The sequence below is a fragment of the Centruroides vittatus genome, unplaced genomic scaffold, assembly GCF_030686945.1.
Source record: "Centruroides vittatus isolate TY-2023 unplaced genomic scaffold, ASM3068694v2 contig_738, whole genome shotgun sequence".
In the NCBI taxonomy this organism is placed as follows: domain Eukaryota; kingdom Metazoa; phylum Arthropoda; class Arachnida; order Scorpiones; family Buthidae; genus Centruroides; species Centruroides vittatus.
Genome location: NW_027122474.1, coordinates 1,734,400 through 1,756,023, shown reverse-complemented (window position 1 = coordinate 1,756,023; position 21,624 = coordinate 1,734,400). Strand labels below are relative to the sequence as shown.

Genomic DNA, 21,624 nt, shown 5'->3' with positions numbered 1-21,624 from the left:
GATTAAGAAGAATTAAATTTTATAAAATGACTCTGAAAGTTATCTAAAGAATAAGAAAATACTATGTTTTAAATATAATTATACATCTCCTATCTCTTTACTTCGTTCACATTTTCGGAAAGTGAAATGCTCAATTCTTTATATCTCTTTATTTAAATATTGTAGTTCTTTAACTAAAGCACTACTTTCGACTGTAACTGGAATTAAAGGATAGATTACGGCGTCCATGTTTCACTCGAGCGGAAAGCGTTTCTAAACTATGATGCAGCGATGTGTAGCGATAGCTGCTTGTGACGTCATTTTCGCTACACTCTCGCTGCATAAAGAAACGCGACCATATTCTGCCAATCATACAAGTCTAAAATCACACTCTAGCAAACCGGAAGTTCTGATTATTTCTCTTTCGCTTTAAAGATTTGATTGAGGATTTAAAGCCCTTAAAGCACTTTTTCATTTAAATTTGCATATATTTTGACAGTAATGTTTTTTTTCAAATAATTCCTATAAGCTAGTTATTAAATATTTTCCTAATTATTTTCGTGTTTATATCGTTGAGATGAAAATGATTTCTACTCCGAACGATGATAATAGGCGGCATATTCGGTTCTGTTATAGTTCAATTCTATTTTGTCTTTTAATATTCAATTTTTTAAAATGTTTTTAAATTAAAATTTTACATTCTGTAATTTTTTATCCCAAGTATCTATCTCTCACATAACCAATCAACGCAAAACAAAAATGATTCATTTTTTTTGTTTATGAAGTGTTGTTTGGCGAACCGTATGTTTGTGTCACACTGTTTTTTTATGTTGTAAACGTAATTAATAAAATAGTGTTCGGTAACCTGTTTTGTGCTTTATTCCTTAGTACAATTAAGGGAGTCGATTGGAAATACACGTTACGTAATTTTGGGGTTGGTTATATGTAAAAGGTTACGGAGCGTTACATAATTTATGGACGATTTCATACAGCTAATGATTCCTGGAGACCCTTACAATTATTTAACTGTAAGGTAAACAAATACAATCCAAACTGAAACATAAAAGGAATTTCTTTCTTTTTTTCTTTCTATCTAAATGTGTTCATCTGGAGATTCCAGCCTCTAGGGCTATATTCTCCGAGGTGCTGCCGCCTGGTGGTATAAAAGGAATTTATTACACTATAATATATATATATATATTAGAGAGGTTGCGGCCGACGTTTTCAACGCGAATACGTGTACGTCGGACGTTCAGCGCCGCCTTCCTGTGAGCCTAGAAGTTTGACAATGGCGTTTGGAACGTCAGTGGAATCATGCTCGACGTGATGGCGCTGCGCCTGTTAGTAGATTTCAATGGTGAATGAAATACTGTACTGTGCAATACTGTGTAGGAAAATGGTATTTTTATAAAAATATTTTAAAAACACTCTTTAGACCTTACTTTAAGAAAATATTAGTTAACTTCTCTCAAGATAATTTTTGTCCAACGAAAAGCTCTTATTAATACTTTATTAATTAAAATTAAAAAATTAAATTTAAAATTCATAAAAAATGAACGACAGGGAGCGCTTTATCGCAGCGTGTTCGTAAGTTCCGTTAAGCAGCATTTTCGATGTTGCCGAGTAACGCTATCTTTTCGCGGGCTTTAAAACGCCTTTTCTTATTACTACCATCAATAACATTATGGTAAACATTCCCATTGAATAGTGTAATATTTACTTTTTTCATTTTTTAGTAATATAATTATTTTCGATGAAGTCCTTCCATTTTATTCAAGTAACTATCGAACTGCTGTTTAACATCTTATGTGTGCTTCAGTTGGTGGACGTGGCTTTCGGCATAGGTGAAGTTATCTATGCCATCAATTGCGGTGGAGAAGTACACGTCGATAGTCACGGAATACATTATCGTCGTGATCCTTTGCATGGCAAAGTTGGGACTGCTTCTGATTATGGAAAACAGTTAATTATAAGCAGAGTTCCCAGATCAGATCAGATATTGTACCAGACTGAAAGATATCATCATATGACTTTCGGTTATGAGATACCTGTCAACAAAGATGGGGATTATGTGTTAATTTTGAAATTTTGTGAAGTTTATTTTTCTTCCCCTGGAATGAAGGTAATGTTTTTTTCATTCAAATAATTTCTATAAGCTAGCCTGCTTCTAACTATTAACATATACTATACATTATAAGTGATTTAAATTATAAAAACTTCAAAACTACTCAATGGTAACTGAATTTATTGCATAACTACTACTTAAAATAATAAAATCAATTTTTTTTAAATTAAAAAACACACCTTAAAATTTGTTTTTGAATTAGACATGTTTTATCAACACCTTTCTTTGGTTAATGTTACCTATGGTAGCGAACATGGCGGCTCGTCTCTGAAACAATGGGGACGCACGTTCTAATCTAACCTAACCTAACCTAACCTAACCTAACCTATTCTAATAAATTACCCCTATTATAATAATTTGGCTGGCAATAATTATGGTAATTTATTAGAATAGGTTAGGTTAGGTTAGAACGTGCATCCCCACTGTTTCAGAGACGAGCCGCCATGTTCACTACCATAGGTAACATTAACCCTTTTGATTAAATAAAATATAGATGATTGTATGGAATTCAGTTTACAAGCTTACAGTATCATATGTTTGTGGATTTTATTTACTTTTAAATTTATGAAAAATAATTTTTGATCTTTCAGGAATGATCTGTACAAAACAAATGTTTCCTTTGTAAATAATAATCAGTTTACAGTGTTGTTTCTTTATTTTCATTGATGTATATGAAATAATAGGTTGAATATTAATTCTATTATTCATATATTCAGAAAATAATCTATTGCAATAATTCAGTTTTTGTTTCATATTGTTTCAAACCTTATTATATTTCTTTTAACTATTTCTATAAGAGAACCAGAAATAAAAACAAGTGTTCGAAATGTAGGTTAAATAATTGAAAAGTATTGCCGTGTCAGAAAAGTAAAAAATCAAGTGATGTATGTTAACTTTTTGCAATATCTTTTTTATATAAAGAAAATTTGTTACACTTATCTAAATATAAAAAGAGAGTCCATGAAAAAATAAAATTATTTTTGGAAGACTTATATAAGAAGCAATTAAGATAGTTGAGTATGAATAGAAGCTTTTACCTTCGTGGGTATTATATCAATTCATGCTATTATTGAATCACTGAATGTACTTATATATTATATAAGTACAAGTTTTTTTATGGCAAAAAATTTTAAATTTAAAAAGTTCTTTATTAACCATAAGAATTCAAATGAAATTTGAAACTTGATTAATCTTAGTCCATGTTAATTTTAGAATAAATTTAGTGAAACAATTAATTCAGTCCTAAAATTGCTATACTATTCTTAACCTTTAAGAATTAACTTCGGTTTTTTATTGGAAATAATTTCTGTTCTAATAAGATTATAGGTTAAAACACTTGCAATTTCAGAGAAATTAATTTTTAAAGTTTGAGTTTTCCATGTTTTAAAATGGCAAACTTGGATTATATTATTTAAAAAAAATTCAAACATACCTCAACCTAGGTTAATAAAATGAGAATTTAAGATGAGTAAGCAATATACAGATTTATTGAACAATATAATAGAACAAAACATTTTATTTAATTAATAATAAATTAACATACAAATATAAACATAATCAAAATGCTGCTAATAGTGATCAAGAAATCACAGATTTATTATGGTGAAACATTTTTTGAAATGATTTATATCTCATTATCAGATTAAAATTAAAGAACAAATGTTTGAATTAATCGTGTTCTATGTGAGAGATTAGCGAGGTTGAGGCCGAAGTTTTAAACGCAAAAATGTGTACGTCGGTTGTTGGATGTTCGGCGCCGCTTTCCTGTAATTCTAGAAGTTTGACATTAGCATTTGGAATGTCGAGCATGATTTCACTGACTTTCCAAACACCATTGTCAAACTTCTAGGCTTACAGGAAAGCGGCGCTGAACATCAACGTACACGTTTTCACGTATAAAACTTCAGCCTCAACCTCGCTATTTATTCTTTGATTTTTGACTGATGATACAGAAATTATCTCAGAAAGATTTTAGCATCATTGTGATTTTTAAGTCTACCATATTAAACTGTAAAGTCATCAGAAATTTTAAAAATTACTAAAGTACAGAGTATAAAGTAGAAAAAAACATAAGTTAAGCTGATAAAAAGAAATTGGTAGTAACATAAGTACTAAAATTTTTTTATACTTTCATAACAGAGAAATATTAACAAATTTCTTTAAAATTTTAAAAATATAATTTTCTCAAATAAATTGAATTAAACAGTATAATTTACATTAAGATGTGGACATAAGCAGCAGCTGTCGGTTTATTGATAGTAAACATGTAATAAATATTAATACACTATCTAGTTTTACATGTATATGGTAATAATTCCTAGATGATATTCTTATTTCTGCCTATGAGTAGGAAAAAGAATAATATATAGGAATTACTATTTTTCTAATTATAATTCCTATGTAGCATCATTCTTATTTGCAGCAATTTGACAGTTTAAAGGTTTCACATTGTTTTGCAATGCCCTGTACATATATATAGTTATTTTTTAATAGTTCTTTATATAAATAATATTAGTTTCATATATAGATGGTGTAGAAATATTTTACTTTTTTGAGATTTTAGATTTTCTTGGTAATGTACTGGATATTGTCTTTCAACATTGTTTCGTTTTTATGCAAGTTACCTGCTTCTATAGTATTTAAGCATTTAATTCTGTGAGAGAGTGAGACCAATGTAGCTTTATTGTATTAAACGAGTAATACGTTTATGTCCTAATGTAGATTATATTGTTTATTTGCTATATATCTTTTCTTTTCAAAACATTTAAAATAAAGCGAAATACATTCAGGTAATCCTGGATATATGATAACTCTTTACATCCACATTGTACTATGTTCTATCCACGTAATAATCACATCTGTATCTTGCATTTCTTGAGTAACAAATCAGTTAAATATAAAAAACTATGTAAAGTAACTGGTATATCTAAAATTTTTAATACAGAAACACTTTTGGAATATAATTCTACTGTTTATTTACTTTAAGCTTAAAGAAGGGAAGATAAATGTATCTTCAAATTAATAATTAGTTAACAGGCTAACTGATTTGCCTTTCTTCCAGACTTATCAAACTGATCTTTTAACACAATTATTAATATGAACATCCAGACAAGAAGCAACAATCCTGAAGTGTCTTCAAATGTTTTTCTGTATTAAAACTTTTAGACTCTGGTATAAGTTATATTTTGAATTTATTTAGTATACTAATTGCACTTTACTATAATAAAGAGATGAGATAACTAGCTGTTACACGCAACTTTGCCCGTGCACATTTTGCAAGCAAACACTATTTATATTCAGTATTTTAACCATAGTAATTGTTATATAACACCTATCACTGAGAATGATGAGAATTGCTGAGAATCAAACAAACTGTTTTCAATTCGATCAATTTTCTGAAATGTTTACAATCGTTCTATAATTAAACCAATAAGCAATAACAAATTTGAATTTAAAACGGTTCAAACATTTGGTTAAAAAATCAAAATATATAAAAATATTTATAACAATGTCTGAAATGTTATCAATTTAATACACTAAGTACTCAATGAAGACTAAATGTAGTTGAAAACAAAAAATTGCATCTAACATAGTACAGTAGAAACTGTTCTTCAGGTTAAGTCTTAATCCTCTTTCTCTCCCCCACGGGAGAATTTCGAAAAATCCCTTCTTAGTGTGCATTCTCATGGCATACCCTACTAAAATGCAGTTAAAAACAAAAATCAGATCTAAAATAGTACAACAGAAGCCATTCCTCAGGTTAAGCCTTAATGCTCTCCCTCTCTCTCCGCGAGGGAATTTTGAAAAATCCCTTCTTAGTGTGCGTTTTCATGATGTACCCTAACTGTGTACCAAATTTCACCTCCTTAGGTTCTCTGGGTGATGATGAATCAATCAGTCACCCAGTCAGTCAGTCAGTCAGGGCAATTAATTGTATATACAGCTACTCCTCACTTTACGACTGAGTTCCGTTCTGACGACTACGTCAATAAGCGAGGAGCTTGCACTGGGAATATAGGATCATTGTAAAATTATACAAATTATGCACAAACTTCAAATTTATTTATAAAAAGACATGCATATGTACATATTATTATTTGTTTATTTGGTTATCTGGAGCTATAGAGGGTCCAGGTAAGGGAGATGACGACGATGAAAACTTGTACCTTCAAAGGCGGAGGTTCTGGATGTAACAGTTGAAAAGAAACTTGTGTGGTTTGCTTTGTAATCTTTTTTCTTGATAAATTTCTCTATAGCACTTCAAAAGTTCACTTATCCCACGTTCAACTTTACTAAAACATTCAGTATTTGGATCCATAACCTCAAGTTCCAACATAGGTGCATTAGTTTTGGAGAACACACCTGCTAACCCATGTACCATGAATTTCTTTTTCACTTCTTCAGTTCTCTTCTTCCTCTTCCAAATGCTGCATCGCTTCTAACTGTATTAAATCCTCATTTGTTAGCTCTCCATCGGCATAATCCACTAATTCAACAATGTCTTCCACTTCAACATCTAAATTAAGTGCATTGGCAAGGCCCACAATTGTCTGAATTAAATCAAACTGACTAAAAAGTGTATAGTAAGCCTATAGTATGCGCAGTTCACGTGTCACCAATAGCCACTGATCGACACCCACGCTGAGAAAGGGTATTCCCTGAATTGCAAGTCGAAACTCGATTGGTCGTAAGTGTGAGTGGTCGTTAAGCAGATAGGTCATAAAGTGAGGAGTACCTGTATTTAGATAATAAAGATGAGATTCAGACTAGAGTTTCTCAAACTTTTTCTACTGTTTTCAGAGTTTAAAATTTTTGTGCCAGTCTTTCTAAATTCACAATTATTTTCCAATTATTATTATAGCAAGAATAATTAAAAATAATAATACAGTAGAGCGTCGAAAATTGGCGTCAATTGGGGACTGGGGTTGTTCCAATTAGTCATTTGTTCCAATTTCCGACTTTGTACGAAAAAATATATTAACCTGTCCGATGTTCAAATTTTTCTCCGTTGCGTATCGCTTCCTGATGAATTTTTCTCCGTTGCGTGTCGCTTCGTGTTGAATTTTCGTCGATTTTAAGCCTAACGAAAATTTTCATAATAATAATCGAGGCTATCGTATCGTTAAAAATTATTTCTGCATTTTGTACAAACAAAATAAATATATTGAAGAATATAAAAAACATGGAAATTATACTTTAGAAGTAAATCTAGTATCAAAAACGTTCGATTCAGCACGACACAGTCCGACTGAAAATCGTTCCAATTTCCGGTCATTTCAATTACCGACATTCCAATTAACGGCGCTCTACTGTATATTATATAATAATGTCATATTAAATAATTGTAATTTTCCAAACAAAATATATAGTTTAACCCTGTTTATATGTTTTTCACAGTTATATGCTAGAAATTTTCTACATTTTTCTCAATTAAAAAAAAACGTTTCAGTTATACTTTTTTATTTATACCTTATATGTTTGGTACTCTATAACACTTTTCTCTCACATAACCTTTATTCACTTTCAAAAGAAAATATTTAAAACAATTACTTAAAAAGTAAAAAAGCAATTATATATTATTCACTCACGGTTAGTTAACACTGACAGTGAATTGCCAGCATATGCAAAAAGCCGAGCAAATAATACATAGTCCGATGCTGTTTCTGATGAATTTTCTTTTTAGAAAATCACTTGCCCAGTCCATGTTGAAAATTTTCACTTTTTACCTTTTCCAGTATGAACCGATTTCATTATGTGAGCAAAACTTGCTTTCTAAGTTTCTCATTTGTTTTCACTATTTGTTGTCAGTGTGAACTAACCTTTAAACTGGTTCTTTCTTTCAAATGATGGGAGTTCCAGCAGAAGAATAAGGCTTATGTCACATACTTTATCAGTAAGTGTGAGAAAGTAAGCTTTAATCAATTCACAATTGTTACAGTGACTGCTTGTGTAGTTATGTAGTAGTAGGAAAAGCACAATTGGCATCAGTAGTGCCCCTTATGCTATTCCTAGTGAGGAAAATCAGTGATTCATCAGAGAAAAAGAAAATGCAGAAGTCTTTATAATTGAAACAATCCAAATGAAAATAATGGCAACATTGCAATGCAATAGTTAAATTTATTGGTTACCAGTTAATTCACGTTGAACTGTACTTTTATGATGCTATATTCATTCTGAAAACAATTCAAATGTAGTTTCACTTGTACATTTCTTTTACTTATACAATATTTTTTCCAATTCCCTTGAAAAATGTATAAAAGGGATTTGACTATACTTTAAAATCGTTGAGACTGAATTATTCTGCTGAGTTAATTAGAATTGACCTAAATCACTGCTGAATTTTAGTTAAAAGAATTATAGATTCTTTTAAACAATGAAATGTTGTTAATATAAAGTTGAAAATTTAAACTTATAGTTAATTTTTAAAAGATAGTACAGTACATTGTACTAACTTGGACCTCTGGTCATCCAAATACCGTATTTTCCAGCGTATAAGACGATCCCCAACTTTTACAGTTAAAGTATAGAGTTTGGGATATACTTGTCCTATAAGACAACCCCCGACTTTTGAGAAGATTTTCCTGGGTTAAAAAGTCGTCTTATACGCCGGAAAATATGGTAGCTACTATTCCCCTAACTAAAATATTGTCAACTGTACACCCGCATTTCACATGTAAAGTAAACATAAGTCACATGTGAGCATTGCTGTTCATTCTTTCTGTGATCCTGTCTGACTTAACCATTCTAACAACTATTTGCTGTTGTAAAGTATCTTATAAAAGCGAAAAATGGCCTCAAAGAGTAAGTATTACATCTTTTCTATTATATCCGCATTAATTTGAACTTCTCGTTAATATAAACTACCACTAGTCTCAATTAGTTTTAATTAGCGTGACTGTACTGTAATTCACTGTTTTTTTTTTTTTTTTTTTTTAGAAAATAGTAATTCAATTTATAAAAATTTGTGAAAATTCGGAGGGAATAAAATCAGCATTATTGTAAAACTCTTCCAGTATTATAAAATTCAAAAATAAAAAGAACACAAAATTGAAGCACAAACATGTATTTTTTGTAACTACTTTTGATTACATTTACATCATCATCATGCATCTTCTGTAAGGAATAATGTGTGTAGAGATAATATAATTATTGTATTATATCTGCAGATGTTTCATATTTTAAGCTATATAATCAAAATGTAGTTTTAAATATGAAAAATCCAATGCATATTTCAAATTTAAAAATAAATTGTTCTTCTACTATTAATATATACTAAATATCTGAAGATGATGATATAATGTTGTTAAAGCAGTTATGAACAGAGCAGTGAACAAATAAATATAAAATTTTATTCTGAATTCACTTGAGTTTGTATTATTATTATTATTATTTATTTATTTATTTTTACATATATTTGCTTGTACAAAATGTTGAATGTAGATATACTTGCTGATCATGTGTAAAAATAAAGATTTGTTCATATTAATTATCTATCCAAAGCATTTAGGATTTGATATGATTCTCTGGGATTATTTGATATGTGAGTGTTCTCCAGTTTAAATCAGATTTTAATTTCAAATGTCTGTTGTTAAGTTGATTTACTCACAAATTGGAAATACCCTTTTATTTTGGTTATTCGTTGCCAATATACAGGAAGTACCTTAAATAAATTTTAGTTCAGTTGAATTTGTGTGCATCCATGATGATGATATTTAATAGAAAAATATCAAAAAATGCATGTTAGAAGATCGTTGTAATGATAAAGACAAATGAAAGGTAGACGAACACTCCAGAATATCTCTTTTTCTATCAAGAAACAATTATCAATTTTATACTTCATTAGAACAGTAAAAAGCACTCTAAAAACAATTCAAAAGAAAAAATATGATATAGCTAGTAATAAAAATTTTATTAAAGCAATTATAGCAATAGAAGATTTAAAGAATAATTTTCCCTCCTCAATGGGTCAATTTGTCTCAAAACTCTAAAAAGTTATTTCTGGTTGAATCTCTTTTAATAAAAACAAAAACATCCATATAATCAGGCTACTTTCAGTTTTAAAAAAAACCTTGAAAATTACTTAATATAAAAATTAATACCTTATTTTCTGGCGTATAAGACGACCCCCCACTTTTACAGTTAAAATATAGAGTTTGGGATATACTCACCCTATAAGACGACTCCTGACTTTTGAGAAGATTTTCCTGGGTTAAAAAGTCATCTTATACGCCGGAAAATACGGTAATACAAGTTATAGTTTGAATCTGTGGAATTTACATCCTTCTAAAAACATTAGAATTTTATATCTGCATTTCCTAAAGACATCTCTATTGAAGAAAAGGAGACAAAAATAGTTGCAATAAATCAACATATTTCTTTATGAATGATTTTTTTTTCTAATAGTATTGTTTTAATATTATCCAAATTCAACTGATTAATAAACTCAATGAGCCATTATTTCCACTTCAGTTGATATAATAAAAATTTCTTTTTCAGTTAGTGGAATAGATATAAAATAATAAACTACTGTCGCAAAAATCAAAACATTAGTAGAAATGGTCAAAAATTCACATTAGCAAATGTTTTACTCCATATTAAATGGAGGTCTTTAGTATCTTAACATTCTAAATCTAAACCGGACAGATACGGATTTAGAATGTTGGTTTTTTGTGGCAGTTGTTTATTTAAGTATAACTAGTTTTTAGCAGTCATTATTTAGATATAAAATAATTTTTTAAAATTTACATATTATATACTATATCTAATACAGTACTTTCGGGTGAAAACCCATTACTAGATAAATTATGAATTAACGAAAAAGAATACAAACTCTGTTAATCATACAACAGTTTGAAATTGCAGAAAATGTTCTGAAGGAACTATTTTTATATGAGCTTCAAGTCAATCATATTCTTACATGATTATAGTGGGGTTACCATAGTATTTTTTTTTTAACTCATAACATACCCAAAGATGGGTTTTTGCCTTAAAATAACTTTCATATTTATAGATTCAAATATTCATTACAGTTAAAATGGAAGATGGCAATTTTATAAAATTTAAAAATATAGAAGAAAGTAAGTCTTCTTTCATAGGGACAACCTTTTAATATGCCTCTTAATTTTTTTGAACTCCTGCCATTTACATTACAACAGTCTATACTGAAAAATATCCATATCCATTTGAGGAGAGGTTAAGGTTGAGGGCAGTAGCTCTAATGATGAGCATTACTTTATATCCACAATTCAGTTTCTCAGACAAGTTCTTACTACCTTTGAGAATTATGGATTTCTCCAAATAGACACAGGACAGTTGCCAGATCCAGCAATTTCTTGCCAAGTGAGCTAACTTTGAAGAAAATTAATGGCACTTTTTATGTCTATGTTGCAACATTCAATATACAAAAAATTTGCTTGTTAAAAACATTTATTTCTGACTTTTTATCTTCTACAGATTTTTGACATTGAAAACCAAAATGTTACACTTAAACTGTTATGCTACAAAATGTATTTTTGTAACATAACAGTCATTTTTTTCGACTTTTACATAAGCATTTGCATGAGCCTTGGCTGATTTCTGGCAATACTTTCAAGAGTATGACAGCCTGTAGTGTCAGTATAAAATGTTTATAATGGAAGTGTGAAGAAATTAAACAAGTGTCATACATTTTAGTTCTTCCACACTTTATTAAGAAAGTTTATTTCTAAATGTATTTTTATACTTGTGAAGTCATAACTGACCATTTGTTGTTCTAAAAAACATTTGTGAGAACTTAACTTTTTAAGAGTTTATGTTAAAAAAGGGAGGAAAACACAATGTGATGAATTCCGTTTTGAATAGTTGTAATCGCCGGTTTTATGTACGATTGGATGTAATAATTTACACTGGCTTTTTATGTGCTTATGTACAACCAACTGTATTCAGTCTTACAGGAATTTTTTGTAACCTTCTGTTGAAGAGGTGCAGTAGTTTGAAATGCTGAATAATTAGAATACAGAAACATGTTACAATAAATATCTGAAAAATGATCATTGTCCTCTAGTTTTTTGTATGTTCGTTCTCCTTGATTTAACATGTCCTTACATGAACTAAGGTTCTCGTAAACATTTTTTTTTTTTTTAGAATACTTAAAATAAGGACAAGAAGCAATGATTGTATTTATTATTATTCTTTATACATAGAATTTTCCTTATATCAAACAATCAAAAATATTGGTTTCTTCAAATTCATTAACTAGAAAATTTCTGTACTTCAGATAATTGCTCAAGAGCAAACTTTTAAGTTTATGTCTAGAGGTATCTTGATGATAACGAAAGAACTCTTGAAATTAAAACAGGATTTTTATGGTATTGTCTTAGTAATCAACAAATTGAAAACCGATAGAATACAATCAAACCTGTCTACAATGGAACCTGGATATAGCAGAAACCTTATCATAAATTTTCTTTTGTCCTGTGTATAGTGGAACCTATTTAACGTGGAAATGGAAATGAACATGACCCACGACATAAAATTGTTGTGCCAAGTATAAAAAATTCTAAAGCTATGGTTATACTTTTAATATTATTGTCTATTGGACGAGTTTGTTTTGTTTTTGGTAATGGTTACAAATTTCAAACTTTAAATTTGAAAAAAAGTTGTAAATAATACTATAAATTACCTTAAATTTTCAATATTGTCAGTTGAGATCATTCACAAAAGAAGCAATTGTCATGGCTTTGAAGAAAAGCGTACAGCTTTCTTTAAATATAATAACAGCATATGTACAGAAATAGAAATAATATACAGAAATAAATAGATATGGAAAGTCTAAGGGCAAGAGGTCCCAATTAACTATATGCAAACTAGAAGTCACATTATTTCAATTCAAAAATTTCCCCTGAAAAGAGTTAGGTGATCGGCATGACTCGCTTTCTAAAGAAAAAGTATGATGTGCAGGAGCGACACACTACTAATTTGAGGTGGAGAGCATGTATTTTAAATTAAATAAATTAAAAATTGCAGCCCTGCATTATGACATTGTCACAATAAATAATTGTTTGTTTTATAGATAGTTTTTAGTAATAACATTTTTCTAATTGCAACAGATGTGATACTTTTATGATAAAAATATACATGTATTCATTTAGTATTGAAACTTTTTGTGTCGAATTATTGATTGATAAATTATACAGTGATAAGAAATGAAAGTCCTAACTACAAGTTCAATAAGTAAAAATAAACTTGCTTTTAATGAAATCTGTATTTGTTGCTGTATTAGATTTAGAAAACCTGTTACATAGATTAAAAATAAAGAGTTAAAAAAGTCATTTATACAAAAAGTATTATATTAAACTAAATTCATATAAAATGTATGAACTTGGTTTAATATCAATGTTTATGGTTTATGTACAGAAGAATAAAGTCAAACTAACCAGTGGAGTTAACTTAATAAAGCAAACAATACATCTTTAACAGTGAGTAACAGTTTGGGAAAACACAAATGTTTCTGACCCAGTTAATGGACCATTTGCAGGCTTAAAAAAGATGTAAGAGGAATGTTAGTGTGGAAGAGGAAAGATGGGATATTTACTCTAGTAAATAATCTTGTCAATTCTTTACTGTATTTACCTTATCCTTTATAATGATTATATCTGAAATCAGGGATAATTTCCACAATAGATTTTAAGTAATAAAGTGTTTAGTGTTTTCAGTTAATAATTGAGTAGTTTTTTTAGTTAATTAGACATATTTTTGATTTAAAAAATAGTCCATTTGACTTAAAATTTATTAGATTTGATTGTTTCAGAGAAAATTTCTTAACTATTTTCAAATTTATTAGAAAAATGGTCAGTCGGATCCTGCTGTATTCTGCTACCGCAGTTCAGAACCTAATTTGATTTGAACAATTTTGAGTTTTCATAATTAGCTATTGCCATATATTTTCTATATCCTTTAGCTATGCAAATTAATCTTATTGCTAGAGTAACCTGTTCTTAATGGACAGCATTTAGACAATTCAACGGACAATTTTTCTGGGGTTTCGACATATTTTGAGTTATATTACTCAACATTAGTAATATAACTCAAAATATATTGAAAACTCAGAAAAATTCAATTCAATTTGTTGAAAATTAATATTTTGATAGCAAAAATGTTTAGGAATATTGTTAAAATGTAAAATATTGGTTACAATTTTCTAATTACTGTAATAAAATTAATTTTAAAAAAATAAGAGCATTTGAAATGCTCAGTTGTTTATTTATCTAACAATATAACATACTGCTTCAGAATTTATTGCAACTATTAATACTAGTAATGGCATAGAATTGAGTTTGTTGCTAATGTATAACACAAACTATAAAAAATATAACATACTAAAAACTTTTTTGAGTAGTGGAATATTCAAAAGTGGAGAAAATTCCAAGATAAAAGTATTTATAAATATGATTGATTTGTCTGAGAACAAAAAGTTTTATGATATTTTTATGTAAGAAAAGCAAAACAGACATATGATAAATGCATGTAAATTAAACTTTAATTTTTAAAGGTAAAAAAACATATAATTTAAAAAATTTTACTTTATCATTTATATTTATCAAATGACGAGTTTAAAATACAGTGGAACCTCGCTTAACGAGCACCTCTCACGACGAGTATTTTGCATAACGAGCAAGACAAATTGTAAAACTTTGCCTCGCTTAACGAGCGATGTTTCTCATAACGAGTGGTGAGGGGAGGGGAAGTCCCGAATTGTGTGCATGCGGCACGCTCTATCAGTCTGTGTTTCGCACTCCTTCCGCTAGCATCTTAGTGTCGCTCGTGATCACATATTTTTCCAAACTTGTGTTCACACATATTACTTATAAACATCAACTACTATAGCTCATTATATAATAAACACGTCAAACAATATGCCAAATTCTTGGGTCATTAAATATATGACTGAATTAAAAATTAGCTATTTATAATTATTAAATTTAATACAAGATGGAAACATAACTGCCTACTTCTAGTCAAATTAATTAATTTCTAATATTTAATTATAGCCTTTACATAACCCAAGAATTTGGCATATCGTTTGGAGTGTTTATCAAACTAATTAGCTGTGATGTTTTTTTGTTTCTGAAAATTGAATTTTCTTTCCAGGATGGTTCATTCTGTGCTACAAGAAAAGATGGTGATGATTCATGCTCCTTAACAGTGTATATTTTACAATTTTTTTTAAATAAACGTTATACATAAAACATTTGAGCGTTTTTTCGGCGTGTAACACATTATCGTATTTTACATTAATTTCTATGGGAAAAATTGTTATGCTTAATGAGTGTTTCACATTACGAGTAAGCCTCTGGAATGAATTGTGCTCGTTAAGCGAGGTTCCACTGTATTTTAAAAAGAATTTCAAATTTTTGTATCGTACAAGAAATGATTTTGATGAGAATGACCAAAATCAAATCTTTGAAATTTTTGATTTTAAAAAACTGTAATATAAAAGGATTTTAAAAATATATCTTTGTTTTATGTTTATGAAAAAAAATTAAAAAAAATAATAGATTGAGTTCTGAATTTACCAATGACTGAAGAAAGCAAGCAGTTTTTTGTTTCCTATAAATCATAAATCTTTATTTATCCATAAATCTATAAATTTTTCTGGAGATTTGTTGTTATATAAGATGAAAAAAAATTGATTCTGTTATATATTTGAAGAGTGTGTTCCTAGTTTTAAATCTATTTTTAAAAAATTTTTAGGGATTAAAAATAAGTCTTTATAGAACTTCTGATTTATAAAATGTAATTTTATCAGCAATAACATTTAAACATAAAATCGACTTTTTACTTCTAAATAGACAAGAAAAAAATATTTTTCCTCTCTGTTTATTCTCATGAAATAATATATCTGAAAATCATTTGTAAGGATTCATTTCACTTCATGAGATCGTAGTTCTGAACTTACAGGTGAAAACCACAATAAAAAAAAGTGATTACTTGATAACTATACAACAGAAAAAAATTACTTCAGTTATTTTACACAGTAATATTTAATCTTTATGTAATTTAATAATTACATAAAGATTATTTCTGTGTGTAATTTAGTGATAAATATGATATTATTATTATTAATTTTTTTATTTGTAGTAATAGAACTGCTTGAAATGTTGATTAAATTTGACTGTAAGAAATAAACAATATTAAATGCAAATATCGCACCAGTTTGTGTGTGTGTGTTGTATGCGCGCACAAGTGCGGGAGTAGGTGCATGTGTATAATGTCTTTATTGGAAATAATATTTGAGGAAAAATACAATGTTTAGTTCATTGAACTTCATTTAATATTGACTTAAGCTTACATATCAATAATATTGATGAAATATATTTATATATTTAGCTATTTTTTCTCAAAAGTGCATTTTCTACATATAAAATTTAGATCATCATTGAGAAATTATATATATATATATATATATTATATTATATTATATTATATGTGTGTGTGTGATATTATGTATGTTTTCTGTGTTTTTTATTTATTTTATTAAAAATTCTTAAAATATCATCATCATCATAACATATTCTATATAAATTTATTGTTAAATCTGAAAACATTAAAAAAATTTTAAAAATAATATAACTGCTTTATAATACATTTTTTTTAGAATTAAATAATAAATTAAAAGTGTTTATTTATTTCAATTAGTACTCTTTTATCTAACTGATTAATCTAACAAGCTATCATAAATTCTTATTTCCTCATTATATGCCTTTCCTCTGTCATTTTTATTTTTATATAATTTTATAATTCTATTTTTCAGTTTGTTATTCACAAATTTTTATTAAAATATGAGTTTTTTTGTTTTTAACTTACAAGTTAAAAGAATATATATATATATTTAAAATCAGTCATTAATTAAATATTAAATTTAAAACAAATATTTACAGTTATATTCATGTTATCATATTAAAAAATTATTACTGTATTTTACGGACTATAAGACACACTTTTTTCTTTGAAAAATTGCCTCCAAAATTAAGGTGCGTCTTATAGTCCGTAAAATACGGTATTTAAAGCCATTTTAAAATTATTAGTCATCATAAAATGATCTTTTTCAGGTGTTTGATGTTCTCTTAAATGGTATCCATACGATAGTGTCGGATTTAGACATTTTTGCCAAGGTTGGAAAAGGTGTGGCCCATGATGAATACATTCCATTTCAAATAAAAGGAAATAAACTTTCAGTAAATGGAGAAGAATCTAACCATGATGGAAAAATTAAAGTAGAGTTTATAAAGGTAAATAATTCTGTTTAATTATTATATTTATTAGTTTATTAATAAAGTGCATTTGAATTAATGTAGATGAGTGGTTTAATTTCATAAATAATGTCTATTGTTTTCTAAATCAATATGTTATTGATTTATTAAAAATCAATAGCATACTAATCAACTGACTTCAAAATTTATCAATATTATATTGATTTATAAAATGATGATCAAAAATTGCCGTCAGATATGCCCTGTTACATAAACATTGATATTAAAAACACGACAGAATCTGCTTATTATAATCACTTTGGGATTCATATACACTGATAACAATAACGGTAATGTAAGTGATGAAAGTAAATAAAAATGTATTTAATGGAAATTTGGAATTAAAAGTGCATGTTAAAAACAATTATGAAATGTATAAATAGAATGTTTATTAATTGTAATTATTATTATTGTTGATTGTAGTAATTCATCCATTGTTGTTTATCATCTTTAAGAACAGCAAGCATATAAATCAAGTAAGAAATACCAGTAATTTAAACTACTGTACTACAAACAAATAACAATTAAAATGATTAATATTTGATGTTTAAAGCATCAATTAAGACTGATAATGATTGTTCATTAGCAACCATGCATTAAGACTGATAGCATGAAAAGCAAGCTTAAATATTGTTCCAAAATAGAACACAAAAAAGAATAACTATGTTTAAATATTTGAAAATAAAGCCAAAAAACTAAAAATTAATACAAATAACGAATAACAGTAAAATGTAAAATAAATAACTCAAAAATATACAAAAAAGATATAGTAGAAATGAGGTAATTATTACCTTCTAACAAACTTATTCTGTACAATTTATTTCCAAGCTGTTGCTAAGCTGTCAGCATCTCTTTTATTAATGCACTAATCCTTCAATCTGGTTTTGTATATTTCAATTTTTTCAGCATTCTGTGCCAATGTAGGGGAGTGTACAGACAATAATGTTTGCCTTCCATTTTATCATTGAGCCTTTAGTTTGCACCATCCTGGAGAGTACCATGTTATTGCATCCCTTCCAAGCTGTGTTTAACTTACATTATATTGATGTTCTTTAAGTCTAATTTTCAAGTTCTTTGTGGTGACACCAATGTAATAATAACTATAATTAAATTAGATTACAATAAGCTAAGTTTTTATGATATATTTTTACTTATCTTTTTATTGTTTTTATGGGATTTTTGCTTTAGAATATTTATCATTAATCTACATTGTCTGCAACCATTCATAGTTGTGTGTATATGATAAATTAATATTTTAGTGGATAGTTTAAAGTTTTTCCCTCAAAGAAAATGATACTTAAACATATAAAAATTTAATAATAATATAACATATAAGCATGAAAGCAATAGAATTAAAGTGAGTTATTGGGCTGCAATTAGAAAAAATTATAGAGCTAGAAATTCCCACTGTCATCTGTCAGTCTGGTCTTTTTTAAATCTCTAGAACAGAGATAGATGAAAGTCAAGACCAGGAATGGAAAGCTTATGGGCAGGAGGCCCCAATTAACTATATATGAACTTCTGGTTTGAACTGGAAGTCACATTATTTAAATTCAAAAATTTTCCCCTGAAAGAAGTTAGTTAGATGACCCGTACATGACTCCACTGCTAACAGGAAAAGTATGGTGTATAGGGGCAAGACACTACTAATTTAAGGTGGAGAGCATATATTTTAAATTAATCTTTCATCTTCCAAGTTGTGTTTAACTAGTTTGTTAATTCTCCATTTCAAAAGGTTGGAAGACTGATTCCATCATATTTATTAAAATTAGTAAATTAAAATTTTAAATGCCAAACTTTTTCGTTGGCCTTCTCTATGCAAAATTATATAGTTAAAATTGCATTCTTGGGAAAATAATGTCAGCTTATGGCACTGAACATGTGGAAAACATGATAACTCACTTTACAACAGATTATTTAACAACTGTTTTCTAGGAACCATAAAAATATATTTATATAAATTTTGCAATATTTAATGTCTATCAGTAAAATAGATGATTCTGTAATTAACCTTTCAACAGTGGAACAGTCAGGTGTGGGGCTCCCACTTAGTTGTGGAGAAGAAATGTGGGAAATTTTTAAAGTATATTTTCAAGCGTTTTTTCTCATTACCGTTTCGGAAAAAGATTTTGTAAACAGTTCTGTCTAGTAAAGAAAAGTTTTTTTTTATTGTTACATAATTCATTTTTTATGTGAATTTCTTTTTCGCGGTAGTTTTTGGCTAGTTTTTGGCGATACCCCCAAAAGAATTTAGCGAGTATAGTCGTCCCTCACCACTGCCATATGATCACCTTGGACGATTATAATCGTCCCTCACTGTTAAGAGGTTAAGATATAATTAAGAAATGAATCTCATTTCAAATATAAAAAATTATTTATTTTGACATTGTCACAATGCTATGTTGCAATTTCTAATCATTTTTTTAATTTAAAAATTCTCCAATTACCTATATGTGAACTTCCAGTCTGAACCGGAAGTTCACATATAATTAATCAGGGCTTCTGGTCCTTAAGCTTTCTATATCTGGTCTTGATTTCCATCTATCTAACTCTGTTCTTGAGATTAATGAAGGACAGACAGATGACATGTATATTTGTATTTATTATTATGTTATTAGTCTGCAAATTGCAGACCAATAACATAATAATAAATACAAATAAACACTATTTTTAAATATATAATAATTAACTTTTTCTACATATTATTAATAAACAAAACATACCGTTATGATACTAAATTTCATTAATCATTTTAAAACAAAGGACTATATTGCTAAAATAAAAAGTAAAATGAATTTTACATAACCTAGTATTATTATGTTAAATTATCTGTATATTTAAATAGTAAATTTGTTTTTTAAAATATGAAAAGTTGAATTTAGAGTTTATTGTTAAATTATTATGAATGAAAATTGTTATCAATATCTGCCATACATACAAAAATCATATTTTCTGATCACTGAAAGTTATCATCATCAACTTTTAACATATTAAAATATTACAATAATATTTAATGCTATCTATTACATATAATTAAAACTACATACAACAAGGAAACTATTGATTAATATAATTTTTCAGAATTCTTAAAAAGAGTGAAAAAATAATACTAAAAATAATAAATTCATATAATTCTATAAATAAATACATAGAAATTTTATGGTTTAGAAAAGACTATAATATATTCTTATAATAAATAAATCATATTTATTTACCAATTTGATTTTCTGTCATAATTTATTAATGCCAATTAAATATATTAAGAGTAATTTTAGAAATGATTTCATTTTGTTAAACTTAAAATTATATATACCGTATTCTACGGACTATAAGACGCATTTTTTCTTTGAAAAATTGCCTCCAAAATTCAGGTGCGTCTTATAGTCCGTAGCGTCTTATAAGTATTTTTTTTTTTTTTAATTGCTTAAAAATTAAGGTGCGTCTTATAGTCCGTAAAATACGGTATTTTTTATTTTAATTAACATTTTATTTTTTTTATTTGTCATTTTTTGCCATAAAATGTTTTTATATTTATTTATGATATTCATAAATTAGTGTATTATGTTGTTGCTTTATTATACTAATTATAGAAAATGACTGAAATCTGATATGTAATTATTTTGTAACCAGTAAAATTGAAAAGAAAACAAGAACAATTAAATTTAATTAATAATACGTCAGTTATAAATATATTATTTTACTAATGGTAACAAATAAGCTAAGTAATGAAATTAAATATTCATAATTTGAAAGATTTGACATCTGCCAGCAATCTAAAAATGTCTATTTGATATGAGATATAAATAAATAAGTTCTATTTTTATATTTATAAATGTTATATTGATTTTTTATTTGATAATTTTACATGTATACTGAACAAATTAATAGAAAAAGGACTCTAACTTCAAAATTATACACGGATAAATATTAAAAAGACATACATATTGATAAATAAGTGGAATATGTATATATATATATATATATATATATATATATATATACATACATACATACATACATACATACATACATATACATATTAAAAATTAATTTAAGTTACATTAAAATTTTGTATAATTAATTTATTTGTTTTGAACAGAAAATCTGGAAATTTATTACAGAGATTTAGTATCTAAATTAATTTTTAGGGGGTAAAAAAATGATTTTGTCAGAAGACAGATAAGAAAATTTTGTTAATGATAATTTATGTTATTTCTAATTTATGGTTTA

At 27.5% G+C, this 21,624-nt stretch overlaps 1 protein-coding gene across 1 annotated transcript in view; it reads left to right on the top strand.

Annotated features, from left to right (window-relative positions):
• Positions 1-1,551: 1,551 nt before the first annotated feature.
• LOC136980980 (malectin-B) overlaps positions 1,552-21,624 on the top strand; it is a 33,631-nt gene continuing 13,558 nt past the window's right edge. The window contains exons 1-2 of the mRNA XM_067277180.1: positions 1,552-2,101; positions 17,194-17,373. Of these exons, the coding sequence (XP_067133281.1) occupies positions 1,733-2,101; positions 17,194-17,373 (549 nt within the window). The 5' untranslated portion in view covers positions 1,552-1,732. The remainder of the gene's footprint in view (positions 2,102-17,193; positions 17,374-21,624) is intronic.